Source organism: Herpailurus yagouaroundi, unplaced genomic scaffold (genome assembly GCF_014898765.1).
Source record: "Herpailurus yagouaroundi ecotype Mexico unplaced genomic scaffold, PumYag 181, whole genome shotgun sequence".
Classification (NCBI taxonomy): Eukaryota; Metazoa; Chordata; class Mammalia; order Carnivora; family Felidae; genus Herpailurus; species Herpailurus yagouaroundi.
Window position 1 is genome coordinate 35,233,781 of NW_024412412.1, and position 15,574 is coordinate 35,249,354.

Below are 15,574 nucleotides of genomic sequence, written 5' to 3' on the forward strand. Positions count from 1 at the left end.
CCCCCTGCCGAGGGGGCCGGGCCGGCCGCGGGCGGCGCCGGGAGGGGCCGCCGAGGGTCCCTGGGGAGCCCGCTCTGGTTTCCCAGCTGCCTTCCTCGGCCCCCACCGCAGGGCTGGCATCGGGCCGGGGGGTGGGGGGGGTGGGGGCGGGGGGGGGGGGGTTGGCGAGCGCCACTCAGAGTTTCCAGCGACATTTCCAGCGTGTGGGAAGGCAGCCCTGCACGGCGGAGCCAGGACAGGGGGCAGGAATGATTAAAGGTCCCGGGTCAAGCCAGCAACTGATACCGAGCCAGCAGCCCCGGAGACAGGACCGAGATGCAGACAGGCTGGGGCCGAGATAAGGGCACCCCAACAAGTGGAGTAGCTCAGCGGACCGAGTTAAGGTCCCGCCGCCTCCCTCCCTACTTGGGGAGACAGACTTTGTGCTTTCGTAAGCGCGTGTCCGGGCGTGTGCAAACAAACACACGCACACAGGCGCGCGTGCACCAGCAAATGGGCGGATGCTTACACACGTGCAAGCACCGCCGAGGGCGGTGGCGGGAGGAAATCGGCCTTAGGGAGCGGCCCCCTGGGCGCGCCGCACCCCTGAAGAGGATGAGGGCGGGGTCCCTTTGGCGGGGATGGGGTTACCAGGGTCTTGGTGTTCCCATACACCGTATTTGTTTTGATTTTGCTGCTTTTCCGCTGTTCCCGAGGCTCTGACACCAGTCCCAAGAGCCCGCGCCCATTGGCTCCCAACCCCTCTGGCCATCCCCTTTCCCCTCTCCCACAAGCCTCTGTGTCCCCACAGAGGGTGTAGATTTTACTGCTAATGTAAAGACTGGAGTACTTCTTAGCCCTTAGCTTGTCTCTAGGACCCCAAGCCCCAAAACAACCAAACAGCAAGTAGTTATTGGGCAATTTCAGATCCATTTTGGGAGTAATCAGTGATAAATTATAAAAATAAGAAAACATTTATGTGTACCTATGGGTTTAAGATTGGTGCCCTGGGGCCACCATGCACTTTAGAGTGTTTTCCAAGCACATCGTTCCACTCCAATTTGAGAAGGGAGGGAGAATGGAGAAAGATGAAAAAAAATTTTAATCCCACCATTATTGATGCTATTAGCTTTATCTTTTCTCAATTCAGTTAAAAGCGCTATCCCAGTGTGATGAACCAGCTTGAAACAATATTGCATGTGAAAGAGGAAGGAGGGATGTTTAGGTTGTGGAGAAGCTTGAGAGACAGGCATGCTATGCTGCTAGTTTCCAGTGTTTGTGGGACTGCTGTGGGGAAACAGACCGGCTGCACTAGCAGAAGTGAGACCCTTGGGTGCATACCTGGAAGCAGGCCCAAGGTTTCCAAAGAACTTTTAGAATGATTACAGGGGTTCCAAGCCTACTGATTATGGGGCATCTTTATAAAAGCAACTGCTGCACCGAGCAGGGAGCTGAATGAACGGGTTCACCTTTAAGGCCCCTTCCAACAATCCATGGTTCTCCGGGAAAGCTGAGGGGAGGGAGGGGATGGATAGCCCCGCCCACAGAAGACAGCTGCAGAAAGGAGCATAGGCCTTCTGGGACTTCTTGAGGACAAGCAGCAGGGCATTTTCCTGCCCCTAAAGCCTGGATACTTGCTTACCCACCCTGGGCAGCATCCTCTTGTCTCTCTCAGGGATAAAATATGTGCCCATTTCCCTTGTCACCAGTCTTTTCCCACCTGTCAGAATCCTTGCGACTAAGAAGGGCCACATCTCGTTCATGTTCTTCCTTGTTCTCCAAAGATGGTGAAGCTGAAGATCTTCCAATTCCAGGAATCCTGGCCATACCCTCTCTCACCAGCAGCGAGCGTCTCTTATTCTCTAGGGCTCTGACCTGGACTCCAAGATAAATATTTAATGTAGACGGTGCAGCTGAGCTGACAAAGGTCCTCACTTCCTGTTTCTCACAAAGGGAGGTAGCCACCAGGGGCAAGGAGCTGGGGACTGGCTACCAGTTTCATCTCTATGGGAATAGGGAGTCCAGTAAACAGCTTTGTAGGAGGAGGCCTGGTAGGTCCCACTGGAGACCTGAGCCTTTCTCCCCAGTTGCTCTGACTTCTACCTGTCTACTTAGGCCCAGGCTCTACTGGGCTTATCACCTCTCTCAGATCAGAACCTGCTCTGCCCTTGATCCAGTGGAAATTTCTCTCCTTCTGAGCCTTAGGCCATGTGCCTAGACCAAGGAGGAGCTAGAATAGGATCCCTACAGGTTCCCTGGTGGCCATCCAGCCTCATGGCAAGGAGGATGAGAGATTGGTGGGAGCATAGAGCATAAGGAACCTTGACTGATTCCTCCTTTCCTGCCCACATTTAGGGACAAGAATCCCTCCTAGAAAAAGTGGAAGATTAAGGGTTGGGGGGGGGGGAGCGGGAAGTAGCAAAGTCCAAAGATTTAGCCAAGAAACAGGTATCTGATTTCTCGACTCTTCCCTCCACCCTCAGTTCTACTTGCTGCTGGCTCAACCCCACAGACAGCTGGCATGCTTTAGGGAGAGGCTAAGGATAGAGAAGGCTGTCCCAGGTGACAGACTGTTGTCAACAACAAAAAAATTCTTTTCATCCCAATACACTGTCTCCTCTGGTGACTCCCTTATCTAACAGGGACCTCCCTCCCTGTGACTCTTCCCAGTCTCTGGCACTGCCTTCTGTCAGGGGGCTGCCTCTGCCTTCTCAGAGTCACCTGAGCCATAGTAAACACAGTTACATAACTACTCTGTTTTTCCTAGCTATCTGATCCTGGTCGGGAGTATGCCCCACCCCCACCTGATCCTCCAGCTTGCCACCTTTTGTTCTGTGAATTATCCCATGACACTCATGTCAACAGAGATCTGTCCATGCCCACCACCCTGATTAGCCAAGAGACTTCCAATAGATCTGGCTCTTCACATGCAGCCTCAGGAGAAGAAGGTGGCTCTTCATACAGAGATATGGGTCACTCTGAAAACCAACCTGTGTCACCAAGAGGAAGGGTGAGTGGAAAGAGCCCTTAAGGAGCTTTTTATTGTAAGTGAGCAGAGAGTTCAGTTTTAGTTCTCAAGTGAGGAAAAAGAAGCCAGGGATCCCAGAAGACATACACCTGAAGTCCCGTTTCTTGAGGAGTTTCCTTATCTAGTACTGGGAGTCTGGCATTTGAATGTGGCACTCAGATCCACCCTAGAGCAGCTAAGTGGCTTCCTGGCCCGGTGCCTCAGTCCTTCCACATTAGGCAAAGGAAGGGCATCTGCTATTCCTTCTCTTCTCCTCCACACGGATAAACTCTAGTATATTCTTTGGTTAGGCTTTGAGCAAATTTATTCGTACTCTCAGAAGAGTGTTCTCTTCCTGCCAGGGGAACAAAGCCAGCAGACCAGAGCGGAGTGAAAAAATACCCACCACAGGTCAAATATGGTCAGTGCTGGGGCCCGGCGGCTGGGGCAAGTGAGTGGACCTTCACGGGGATGGAGGAGGCGGCTTCCAGGCCTGCCTTGCACAGATCTCCCCCTAGCACGCACAGGACGGAACAGGCGACACCTATTCAGGGTCCTCTGAGTCAGTCCCATTCCAGCCCGAAGGCTGCGAGAGAACTCAGCCCTTTGTCCAACTGTCTAGTCTATATTCAAGGAAGCCTTTACAATGACATCACATCAGAGACTGTTCTCTCTCCCTCCTTTTATAGATGAGTGAACAAGTGTCACGTGCAGATGTGGTGCCTTTGAGAAGAGCTGAGCTGGAGGGACCTCTTTTAGTTCTCAGGAAAGAAAGAGCGAGCCAATGGCTGTCAGCTCTTTAGAAAGCAGGTTTTATAAGGGATGGATAAATAAATGATGACCTCAGAGGGAAAACCCAGCCAAGTTAACTCAGCCACAAAGAAGGGCACACAGACCAGGAGCTGGAAAAGTAGGTCTGCATCAACCTTCTCTCCTAGTGCAGGTAAACTGAGATGAGGAAGACAAGACGGTTGATATGTTGATCAGAGCACAACTTTATGGTGTCCACTGGCCTTCAAAGTAGGACTTTGTCTTCCCACTCCTTGATTCTATGATGAACCTTCCCCTGAACTGCACCAACATTAAAAAGCCTAATTTCCCACTGTTACGAATCTACTAGATCAACATCAGTTTCTTCCTAAAACCTGCAAGTCACGATAGAAAAACCAGAAAGACCATGTAATTACAGGCAGCCAAGTAGGGGTTGAGTCTCCATGTAGTGGGAGGTAAACATGAGCTTGCATTTTAGCTCTTAATTTCCAGTATTTTAAATAATTTTTTTCACAACTCTGGAAATAAGGGCAAACACTGCCTCATTTTACTCAATGTTTAGCTGCGGTATAAGGACATTGCTAAGTCAGGATGCTATTGGGGAATAACAAAGATCCCAAAATGCATACCCAGCTTATTAGAAATCTGGGCTTGTTTTTAGGCCTGTAAACTGCACTGTGGCCCTTGATGTGGCCGTACTTTTGGTAAAACTGCGTTACTTAGGCCTGACAGGGCCTCGATTTAGACTTTCTGCCTCTACTGCCAGAACTGATAAAACTCCTTCAGATACGTTTTCCTCTGCAAGGGCCCTGGGTGCTTGCCCTACCCTCAATCCTCCATTTATTTTCCCTTCTGAGTCCATAGCACCTCAGGGTAGTTCTACTTTCAAAGGAATCAAAAGGCTGGTCTTACACTTCCTTTTCTTGTTAGTTCAGCTCCACATTCAACGCCTCTCTGGCTCCTTTGACTTTTCCCAAGATGGAACTCATGCCTGTTATTATTAGGATCATATGCAGAGTTATTAAATTACTACAATAAAAAGTATTTTTAATATCTTTTGTAAAGACTACACATTTTCTGGGATGTCTTTCTTCCTTTTCTACAAGTAGTGGCCTCTGCCAGAGAAGCAACAGAAGGAGCTGGAACTTGAGTTAGTGGTGGGCAGAGTGCTGGGAAGGAGGCTGGGGCAAGGCAGTGGATTCTGAGTGGGAGAGCACCCTGCAGCCACCAAAGCCTGTCTAAAACTAAAGGAAGGGCTGAAGAGGGTGAAGGAAAGAGGTCTTTTTTTTTTTATTGTGATGAGATTCCTTTATCAGAGACCAGACCAGACATCAAACACCAGGCCTTCCCTTGACTTCTGGAATTATTTAATGGATAAGAGCCAAATATAAGTGCCTCTAACAGGAAATAAAGGAAATAAAGACACAGGAAGCCAATAAAGTTATCATTTAATTTTAACAGTGCTTTTTTCTTTTTAAAGATGACTTCCAATTTACAATAAAATTCGAACAGATTAATTTCTTGATCACAAAAAAGACTTGTTCACTTCTGCCAATAAATAACATTTTCACCATTTTCTTAAACATAACTGAAAGCAAGAAAAAGCAAGTAATCTCTCAGCACAAGCACATAATCTATCATTCAGAAGAGCCTTTAAAAAAATGACCATCACCAGCTACTCTTATGTCTGACCACCTCAGGAAGCGAAACCAGGATCCTTTCTTAGAAAATGCCTGCTGACATTTCTATTAGGAAAAAACAATATTGGTCACAGTGCACTGAGAAAGGAAAAGGTGCTCATGATGGCATCTTCAAAAAGGTTCTCTGACAGACCAAAAAATGTGTCTTTACTGCCGCAAATCAAAATCTGTGGTAGGCCTCCTTATTACATGCACTTCCACTTTAACATGCAAAACAAAACACAACAAGTTATTTGGAGATAGCTACGTCAAGGAAGTGAAGGGAATCTGGGCAAGAACTTACAGGAAGGCAATGTGCATGGCCCTACTTTAGAGCTGCTCGGAGGGATAGTCCACATCCATGTCCTTGCTTCTTGATCTTAAGCCACCTTGACTTGTCATGAGGGTGTAGAAGAGGAGAACATGCATAACCCTGTCTCAGACAAAGGTGTTATTTAGCCAGTCTGGCCGAGGTTGCTGGGGTGTGAGGCCAAGGCCTCCCAGGAGGGAATATCCTCTCCAGTATCACCTTTACCTTTGTGACTGCATAGATGAAGGCAGCTAACCCTGGCCCCATTCACTCTGGCTGGCTAGACATAGGCAGGGCAGGTCACAAGTCTCAGAGTAACACAGGTAGCCTCTTTCACACCCTGTCAATGGCACAAAGCTTTACTGTTAACGCAGTTCTCTGTACAACTCAAGAATAACAACCCTGTTTTTCGACTACACAGCTTTCTTCCCCTACATACACATCTGCTCTCTCTTCAGGCTTTCCTATGAGCATTTGATCACAGCAGTGCCGAAGAGGGGCTGTGGCAACACTGCTTTGGAACTACCCTCCAGGTCATCCAGACCCTCCTCCAGCTCTTGTTGGGGGCCCCCAGGCTGCCCTTTACTCCCTCTTATAGCAGACTTCAGGAAAGCTGTGGACCAGGTGCCAGACAAGGTGGTATCTATCCATCATTATAACCACAAATGATTTAGGAAATTGGAGCCTCATGCCCACAACTGCGGCTTTGGGTTCACCTTTCCCCTGAAATCATTTCTGCCTACATAAGAAAAACTGAATAATGCTCTGAAAAAAAAAAAAAAAACTTGGGTTCCACTGTTACTATAACAACTATAATAAATAGTGGGGATTCTAGAATGATATCTTAACAAGTCTTTATGGGTTCAGGAATACTTTTCAATAGAAAAACTGGAGGAAAAAAACTGGTAATACAAAGAAAAACTATAAATTAGTCAACCTGGGGCAAGCTCTTCCTAATTATTTTAACTTAAACGGTTAATTCTCAATAACTTCAATTTTATATTTATAGATAAAGCATGGTCAAAAATTCTGGAGATCAGCTACAATATGTACATAAAACAAAGGAGGGTGGAGGGAAGTGATTTTAGCCTTGCTCCTTCAGAGAGGCTGGAGAAGACCCGCGAGTAATGACCATGAGCAGTAAGCCCAGCTGTGTGTCATGTAAGCATGGTTTGTAATGTTCTTACAAAGGGCAGCTGCTTCAAACTTTGTTTTAAAATTACTTAGAAGAGGATCTGTGAGACAATGACAAGGCTGAAAGGGCCCCAAAGTTACCTAGTTTTAAAAACTCCCACCCTTGCTCCTTAATAATATTAAATAATAATATTCTGTTGACAAAACAAATAAAAGGATTTTTCTTTTCCTATTTTGAACAGTATCAGGAAGTCATACCTAAGTTATTAGGATAAGAAATCAACTCTTTGTTATTGACAGGAACTTGTTTCATTGAACCGCAACTGTTGTGTAGAAACAGAAAAGGCAATATAAATGTAGATAAAATTTACCAATGTTCCTGGAGGGCCTGATTTTCTATCTCTAGGCAAGAAGCCAGATCAAGCCCCTCAGAGAGTGACAAGCAATTTTCACTCTACTGGTCAATATCTAGTCACAAAAGGCCAGCAGACCAGCAATGTCAGACCCATAACCACGTGTTTGCCTTGAGGTTTTAAAAGAAACTGAGGCGGCGTTTGTTTTAGTATTCCTTTAAACACACACACCCCTTGGCTTATGGGGGGGGGTTGCTCTTAAATATTCAGAACACAGAGATTTAAAAAGGATGTATGTTCTAAACTTGTGTTAGATGAGTTTTTAAATTTTTATTTAAAAAAAACGGTCACCTGATCGATTTGAAATTTCTTATGATGCAGACGTAAACACAAATGGAAAAACTGGTCCTTGGGAAGTGTCATTTTTAAAATGATATTTCAGTAAAGTATATAAAAGAGTCCTCCAACATGTCTAGGGAACTGATGTAAGAAGTGTTGTTTTTTTTCCCCAGATAAAAGAAGTTGAAGAAAATAAGGTCCCTGAGGACCTTAAAGTAAAAGAGAACAAGAGAAAAGTATTTTTAGTATCTTTAGAACCCGCAGGGGTATGATTTACTGTAATAGAAGAGGCTTTGAAAATGGGAATACTGCAGAGCTCTGACAGCAGTGAAAATGTTTGTTTGAAATGATGGCCTTAGGCAAACCCAGAACAGGCAGCCAGCCATCTTGGGAGCTACTGTTTAGATGAAAACATTCGAAAATATGTTAAAACCCTCCAACGAAGTCTAAAGTGAAGAACAAGTCCTGTTACCACAATATATATATCCATATATATATATACTTCCCCAAGGCACATGCCTTCTAAACCATCTTGAGTCACAGGTGTAAATACATATAAAGTATAGACTGACAGTCTCACTTTCAGAAGCTGTGTGTATTACACAGAGACACGTTTACCACACAACTTTCTCAACTGCTGAAACACACACCCCAGCTTTCTACAGAACATAAGAAATACCTTTATCTTTAGAATTCAACAAAATTTGAATTTTTAAACCTAACTTCCTTGTTGCTTTATTTTCAACTCACTCTGATTTTCTTGAATCATGACTTCTTACCCCCTCTGGCTGATCCCTCAACAGCTCCCAGGGTACCTGTAAAATACATCCTCCCCCCCGCCCCATCTTTTTTTTTTTTTCTTTTTCTCTTAAGTATAGTCGATACACGTTACATCTCAGGTGTACAACTCAGTGATTTGTCAAGTTGATACATTATGTTATGTTTACCACAACTGTAGCTACCATGTGTCCTGTTACATCGTTATTATAGTATCACTGATGGTATTCTTTATGTTGTGCCTTCTATTCTCATGATTTACTCATTCTATAACTGGAGGCCTGTATCTCCCCCTCACCCATTTTGCACCCCCTCCCCCGCCGTGCCCTCTGGCAACCCTCAGTTTGTTCTCTGTATGTATAGGTCTTTTGCCATCCTCTATCAAGGAAACTTGCTTTACTGTAAAGCTTGTTTTTGAGAAGATAATGAAGACATTTCTCAATAATCATCCTTTTAACTAGTACAGTATCTTTTGCTTGTAAGGATTTGTAGTAACTATTTCACTACTTACTTGCTGACTGAAGCCCTTAAGAGTGGTTTCTACCTGTGGATTATATATGTATAACAATAGCCTCAGCTAGAAGAAAAGGAGAAAGGGGTAAGGGATTCCATCCATCAACTGTCATGTGGACTGACCTTCTTATTAGGTGAGATTTCCAAAACAGTGTCCCTTCTAGAGTGGGACTCGGGGAGGGAGGAGTACGAGGCTATGCAGATGATGAATTCCCTCTTTGAATATAAAGAAATGACGATCGGTAAAGGAAACTATTCAAGACTTTGTCTCCCTCCTTTCACAGGTTTTACTCACAACCTAGTAAGAGGTCTTTTATCTCCTTCCCCCATATCCTTCCTATCTTTTTTTTATTAACAGAGTAATCCATGCCACCAGATCCCAAGCCCCAACATGCTTTCTCTCTCATAAATTGGGAACTGTTATTAGCAAAAGGTATACAGAAACATAGATAGATGGGCTAAATCCTCATTCTTCTAGTGAAATTGTGGGTTTTTCTTTGAAAAAGGTTTCTGGTGTCCTTTAAGCTTACAACATCAAATACTACTGTCTGAGATGCTTGTTTCAATGCTGGACTCCTACATGCCAAATGATATTAAGAGCTGTGTAAATATGCACTTTGGTGTAGTATTGCCCAGACACAGACATTCACTGCAAAGCCGACAAATGAGCATTACAACATGGTACCTGTCACCAGGCTAAACCAAAAATGGGAGCCCAAGGATCACCAAAATTTCTTTCACTCACTGGTTGTTGAAAAGACTATTCAAACACTGTATCTGAACACTTGTTTTTGTTGATGGAGACTGACATACAGTTCAACCTAATGAGTGTGTAAGGTGGAGAAACATCCCAGTAACCGATACAGAAAATAGGAAATCCTCACTTGTCCAATGTCCTTTAGCAAGACTCCCAATTCATAAGGGGATCATTCTACCCTAGTCAGTTTCCTTTACCCCAGTTGGTTTTTAAAATGCTGACACAGGAATATAAGGACAATGGGGAGAACAGACTCAATAGCTGATACAATTGCACAGAAGGACACAAATACCTCTTATTTTTGAAAGTTCTACGGAGGACATTTATAAAATACTTAGAAATGTAGCTTCCTTTGCAGTTGGGTAAATTACCGGGGCTTCAAAAATGAAAGCAAAAGGATCTGGGATAAGAAACCTCCAAAATTCTAAGGGAAGTTTGAACCAACCATGCCCATGGTTGGAAGAACAGGTTTTGAATAATTCTAAGAAAATCTCTCATTGCTTTTTATTTTGTCTTACTAGAACATATTAAAAGGAATTGAGAGTCCAGAAGAAAGTAGGTTATATGGAAAACATTCTCCTTGGCCCTCAAAATCACTGGGTTTGGGTTATTTACTGAGAAGTTTGACTATAATCAAGTTTTCCATGAGAAGAGTAGTTTTAGCCAGTGAAATCCCAGCCATCTTCTTCAACAGTACCCTGTAGAAAGGGAAAAGAAAAAACCCTCTTATGTTTGAAAAACTATTATTAGTCTGAAATGAAAGCTATCACCTTCCAAACGAACAGGAGAAAAGGCTGGCTAGTTCAAGTCAGAAGCCCAGTGTGGAGGTTTCCAAGGCCCTTTTATTAGGGGAAGGTCCCCTGTGTAGCACAAGACTTCACATATGTATCAGACAATCAGATCAGTTCCTAAAAATTAGGAAGAAAAGGGAAAAACAAAACAGATGCACTTTTTATATATATTAAACATAAATTAAAAACAATTTATAAAATGGTCACCTTTCTTACAGCATAAATGCTAAGTGTATATGAATGCACCTCCAGGTTTAAGTTGTTGAAGTTGTTTTTGTTTTGTTTTCCAATAATAAATAAATAAAATTTGTTCTTAAGTTTTCGATCCACCTGTGCCACAGCAGGGCTCTGTGTCATTGTTGGCTCTTCTCCCCCTGTCGCTCCTGTGCGCAGCGCTGGGCTGTGCCGGCAGTCTCACTGGCCCGTCAGGGTACTGGCTGTCTTTTCGGGGTGGCATCCGTTCGTTAATTCGGTCCAGTCCTCGGGCTTCTTCAAAACTCCGGATCCTGTGCTGAAGCGAAAACCCTCTGATGGCTACAGGAAAACAGGAAAGGGAGGAGCTCAGTTAGACAGCAAAGCAACAAGCTTAAAGCATGCTAGCACACAGCAACCTCCTAGAGAGTACCATACAGGGTTGGAGCAGACGTCTGGTGAAGGTAAATAGGCAATATTTGATCTGAATCAGACTTGTCTGAAGCTACTGCTTCCTTAAGGCTCAGAGGGCAGCTGACACTGTGGAAGTACTTTTCACAGAAGCTCTATGTAATTAATCATGGCAGAAGCACGCCTGACAAATGGCTAAGAGGTTCGTTCCCAACCGTAACACATTTGAGAGTTTCTTATGGGCCTAAAACATGCTGAGTGTCAGAAAAAAAGGCAATGCTAGAATAACAGAACAAGTTAAACAGAGTAGTTAACTTTAGCACAAATACCATATTGGCCACAAAAAAAGTACCAATAAGAGCTCATCTTTTTGTTTAGAAGGACAGCTTTTTGTCTTGCACGACCAGGAGCTGAATGTAAGTTAAAAGCCATCTGAAAAAGAGCTTCTGGAGATCTTTCTAATTGAATTTTTGTATCACCAAGGGAAGGCCTTCCCATTTTCAATCACCTTACTTAACAGAACAATTAAATTTATAACACATGTTTATCAATTCCAATGATTTTCACCATCAGATTCATAGAGGATTTGTTACTTGAAACTTGTTTTCTTAGAAACAAAGATAATTTAGCCTGACTGCCTTAGTGCAACCTCAGAAATGAATTAAACTAAATCCCTGTCTACTTTTGACTCTGTTCTTGATGTCCTTTAGAATCATCAGAAAAAGAAGCTGACCTGTTTGAGTCTCTAGTATTCAAATAGAAATCACTTCTACAAGGAGGGGCTACTGGATTAAACCACTTGATCCCTCATGACCACTTGCTTAAGCTTCAGCCATCGCATTAAAATTGATGGAGCCCAAGGGCACCTGGGTAGCTCAGTTGGTTAAGTGTCTGACTCTTGATTTCAGCTCAGGTCGTGATCTCAAGGTTCATGAGATCGAGCCCTGTATCAGGCTCTGTGCTGTCCGTGCAGAGCTTACTTGGAATTCTCTCTCTCCTCTTTCTCTGCCCCTTCCCACCTCTCTCAAAAATAAACATTTTACAAAAATAAAAAACAAAAACTGATAGAGCCCAGAGAGGACTTCAACTGTGGAGAAAGTCATCTAAATTAACACCAATACAGGACACAGAGGAAACACTTTATGAGCATGCCTAGAAATACTTAATTCTTTTCTCACTGTTACAGTTCTGACGATGCAATAATTGAAGATTTCAAATGTTGACACAGCTCTTTAAAACTAGCAGACAGACACACGATCACATCTAACACAGGAATATGGCCATACCTTCCCGGGCCTCTACCGCTTCTACTGTGGCTGTAAGAGGCAGGAGCAGTGGCATGCAAAAATGAAGACAGAAAAAGAGTGAGTAAACCAACAGCATTGCTGCCAGCACAGACATCCCAGGCTCCCACCTCAGCCTATTCCCATTCATAACAAAAGTCAACTAGAGAAGCGAGGATTGCTGCGAGAAACTAAATTGCGGGGAAATGTGAGGCGGGGAGAGGGTCTATTATTTTTAACATTTCAGGTGGCATGGGAACCTTTTAAACTAATGGCATCCATAGCTAAGACAATGGGTCAGTCAAGCTGACTACAAACAACCAAGAGTTATGTTGCTTTCCTTATTTTAAATAGCCAACTGCTAATTTACGTCTTGACATTCACGTATCAAAATAGCTTGAATCAAATAATTTAACGTTACAACTGTTCTTTAGTTTCTAACAGCTCAGATGGTATTAAATGAGCTGTTGCTGGGACCTATTCAAAACAGTTATTTAAAACTACTTCCTGCTCTTAAGCAATTTATGTGGGGTCCAACTGTCCTTTTTAATTACTTAATAAAAAAATGAATGGCCTTTGAGTAACAGACTAGCATTTGGAAGGGAACGGAACGTGGGTTATAAGTGAGCGATTATTTCTTGTCCCAGGGGTGGAGTACTAAGCTGGCAAAGGCATAAAACTACTCAATCCTGGATACAAATTCACCTGCCATCTGGGATTAGAGATACAGCAGAAGCTGACATTTCCAACCCATACGGCTTCCATTTACTGTGCAGGAGGGCAGGCCAATTATTAAGGCCTTCTCCTTCGGTGATGGAAAAGGAAGCAATTTAAAGATTAGTGCCAACAGGTAAGTTTCCTAGTATCATCTTTTTAAAACAGTAAAAACTCGAATATATGAAAAGGTCACAGGTTGTAGCAAGAAAGATCCTACTAGAAGAACCCTCTCAGTTCCTCCAGTACCAATTTTTAAAAAGAAGTCAGGAAAGAATAATGAACAGTAACAGTTTGCTGTCCTGAAGTTTTATGTGTCAATAAGAGAGGAGAAACTGGAAGAACTGACAGTTAACTTCCTATCACAATGTGAGAAATGGAAACTTGGAATCAATTTATCAAGTGCTTAAATATGTCAGCCATTTGTAGGCCTGTGGTAAAGCAATGTCACACCCTCCCTAATCTCCTCAAATAGAATAAACTTTCACAAGAAAACGATAGTGCCTTCAAACAGTATATCACTGGTGCTATTACAAAGCTGACGAACAAAGTGCAGCCTGAAACTGTATACAGATTGTTGTTCTAATTGGAGTTTAAAAGCTATGTAGTAAAATATGTACTAGTATTGCACTGTTTTGGGTCCTCCTAGAACTGCTTTTTGCATTGGGTATTTAGATACCAGCCTGCATTAAAGGACATTATAAGAAATAGTCCCATAAAACTGAGAAACTGGTTTATTTTATTTATTCATATTTATATATATTTTTCTCATTTTATTATATTTATTGAAATTTTATTTCTTTGTTGAAATACCTTTCTCTACTGAAATATAATTCATACACCATAAAATTCACTTGCTTAAAGTGTGCAATTTGATATAGAGTTGTACAACCAACAGGACAGTCTGTGGTCAGAACATTTTCATCACCCCAAAAAGAAACCTATTTACCTCCCGCCTCCCTTCCCCTGATCCTAGAGTCAACCAATAATCTACTTTCTGCCTCTACAGATTTGCCTGTTCTGGACATTTCATATAAATGGAATCACACAATATGTGACTTTAGTGACTGGCTTCTTTCATTCAGTCTAATATTTTTAAGGTTTATTTATGTTGAAACCTGCATCAGTATTTCATTCCTTTTTATGACTGAATAGTATTCTATTCTGTGACTATCCACCTCATCAGGTGATAGGCATCTGGGCTGTTTCCACTTATTGGCTCTAATGAAAAATGCTGCTTTGGGGCACCTGGGTGGCTCAGTCAGTTGAGCATCTGACTTTGGCTCAGGTCACGATCTCATGGTTCATGAGTTCAAGCCCCACATAGGGCTCACTGCTGTCAGTGCGGAGCCTGCTTTGGATTCTGTGTTCCCCCTCTCTCTGCCTTTCCCCCCTTGTACTCTCTCCCAAAAATAAATAAAACATTTTAAAATTAAAAAAAAGAAAAAAATGCTGCTATGAACATTTCTGTACAAGTCTTTGTGTGAATACGTTTTCATTTCTCTGAGGTATTCAACTACAAGTGAAACGGCTGCTCATAAGGTCAACTGTATGTTTAATCATCCAAAGAACTCCCAGATTGGTTTCCAAAGTACCACATCATTTCACATTTCCACCAGCAGCGTATGAGGGTCCCAATTTGTCCACATCCTCACCAACACTTGTTATTATTCTACTGGGTGTAGTGGCATCTAATTGTGGTTTTGATTTGTATTTCCTTAATGTCTAACGATGTTGAACAACTTTTCACATGCTTATTGGCCATTTGTATGTCTTTGGAAAAATGTCTACTCAACTTTTTTACCCATTTTTTAAGTTGTCTTTTTTTTTTTTTAGAGTTAATCCTCTCTTTTTTTAAATTTTATTGTTTTAAATTTACATTCAAATTAGTTAGCATATAGTGCAACGATTTCAGGAGTAGATTCCTTAATGCCCCGTACCCATTTAGCCCACCCCCCGCCCACAACCCCCCCAGTAACCCTCTGTTTGTTCTCCATATTTATGAGTCTCTTCTGTTTTGTCCCCCTCCCTGTTTTTATATTATTTTTGTTTCCCTTCCCTTATGTTCATCTGTTTCGTCTCTTAAAGTCCTCATATGAACGAAGTTATATATTTGTCTTTCTCTGACTAATTTTGCTTAGCATAATACCCTCCAGTTCCATCCACGTAGTTGCAAATGGCAAGATTTCTTTCTTTTTGATTGCCGAGTAATACTCCATTGTATATATACACCACATCTTCTTTATCCATTCATCCATCGATGGACATTTGGGCTTTTTCTATACTTTGGCTATTGTTGATAGTGCTGCTATAAACATGGGGGTGCATGTGTCCCTTTGAAACAGCACGCCTGTATCCCTTGGATAAATACCTAGTAGTGAATTGTTGGGTCATAGTGTAGTTCTATTTTTAGTTTTTTGAGGAACTTCCATACTGTTTTCCAGAATGGCTGCACCAGCTTGCATTCCCCCCAACAATGCCAAAGAAATCCTCTTTCTCTGAATCCTCGCCAACATCTGTTGTTGCCTGAGTTGTCTTTTTATTATTCAATTATAAGAGTTCTT

The 15,574-nt window shown here is 42.8% G+C and overlaps 2 protein-coding genes across 9 annotated transcripts in view; both read right to left on the minus strand.

Annotated features, from left to right (window-relative positions):
- The window catches only part of SORBS3 (sorbin and SH3 domain containing 3), a 29,034-nt gene extending 23,186 nt beyond the window's left edge, over positions 1–5,848 (minus strand). For all 4 annotated transcript variants that reach the window (XM_040490310.1, XM_040490309.1, XM_040490311.1 and 1 more), the window contains exons 1-2: positions 5,741–5,848; positions 1,700–1,854 (exon numbers count right to left, since the gene is read on the minus strand). In XM_040490310.1, coding sequence (XP_040346244.1) covers positions 1,700–1,806 — 107 coding nt within the window. In that variant the 5' untranslated portion in view covers positions 1,807–1,854; positions 5,741–5,848. The remainder of the gene's footprint in view (positions 1–1,699; positions 1,855–5,740) is intronic.
- The window catches only part of PPP3CC (protein phosphatase 3 catalytic subunit gamma), a 105,742-nt gene continuing 95,356 nt past the window's right edge, over positions 5,189–15,574 (minus strand). For 2 of the 5 annotated variants that reach the window (XM_040490318.1, XM_040490316.1), the window contains 2 exons: positions 12,300–12,329; positions 10,422–10,944 (listed from right to left, as the gene is read on the minus strand). In XM_040490318.1, coding sequence (XP_040346252.1) covers positions 10,724–10,944; positions 12,300–12,329 — 251 coding nt within the window. In that variant the 3' untranslated portion in view covers positions 10,422–10,723. Of the gene's footprint in view, positions 10,318–10,421; positions 10,945–12,299; positions 12,330–15,574 lie in introns of those variants that run through there. The other 3 variants (XM_040490320.1, XM_040490319.1, XM_040490317.1) reach the window with 2 other exon arrangements.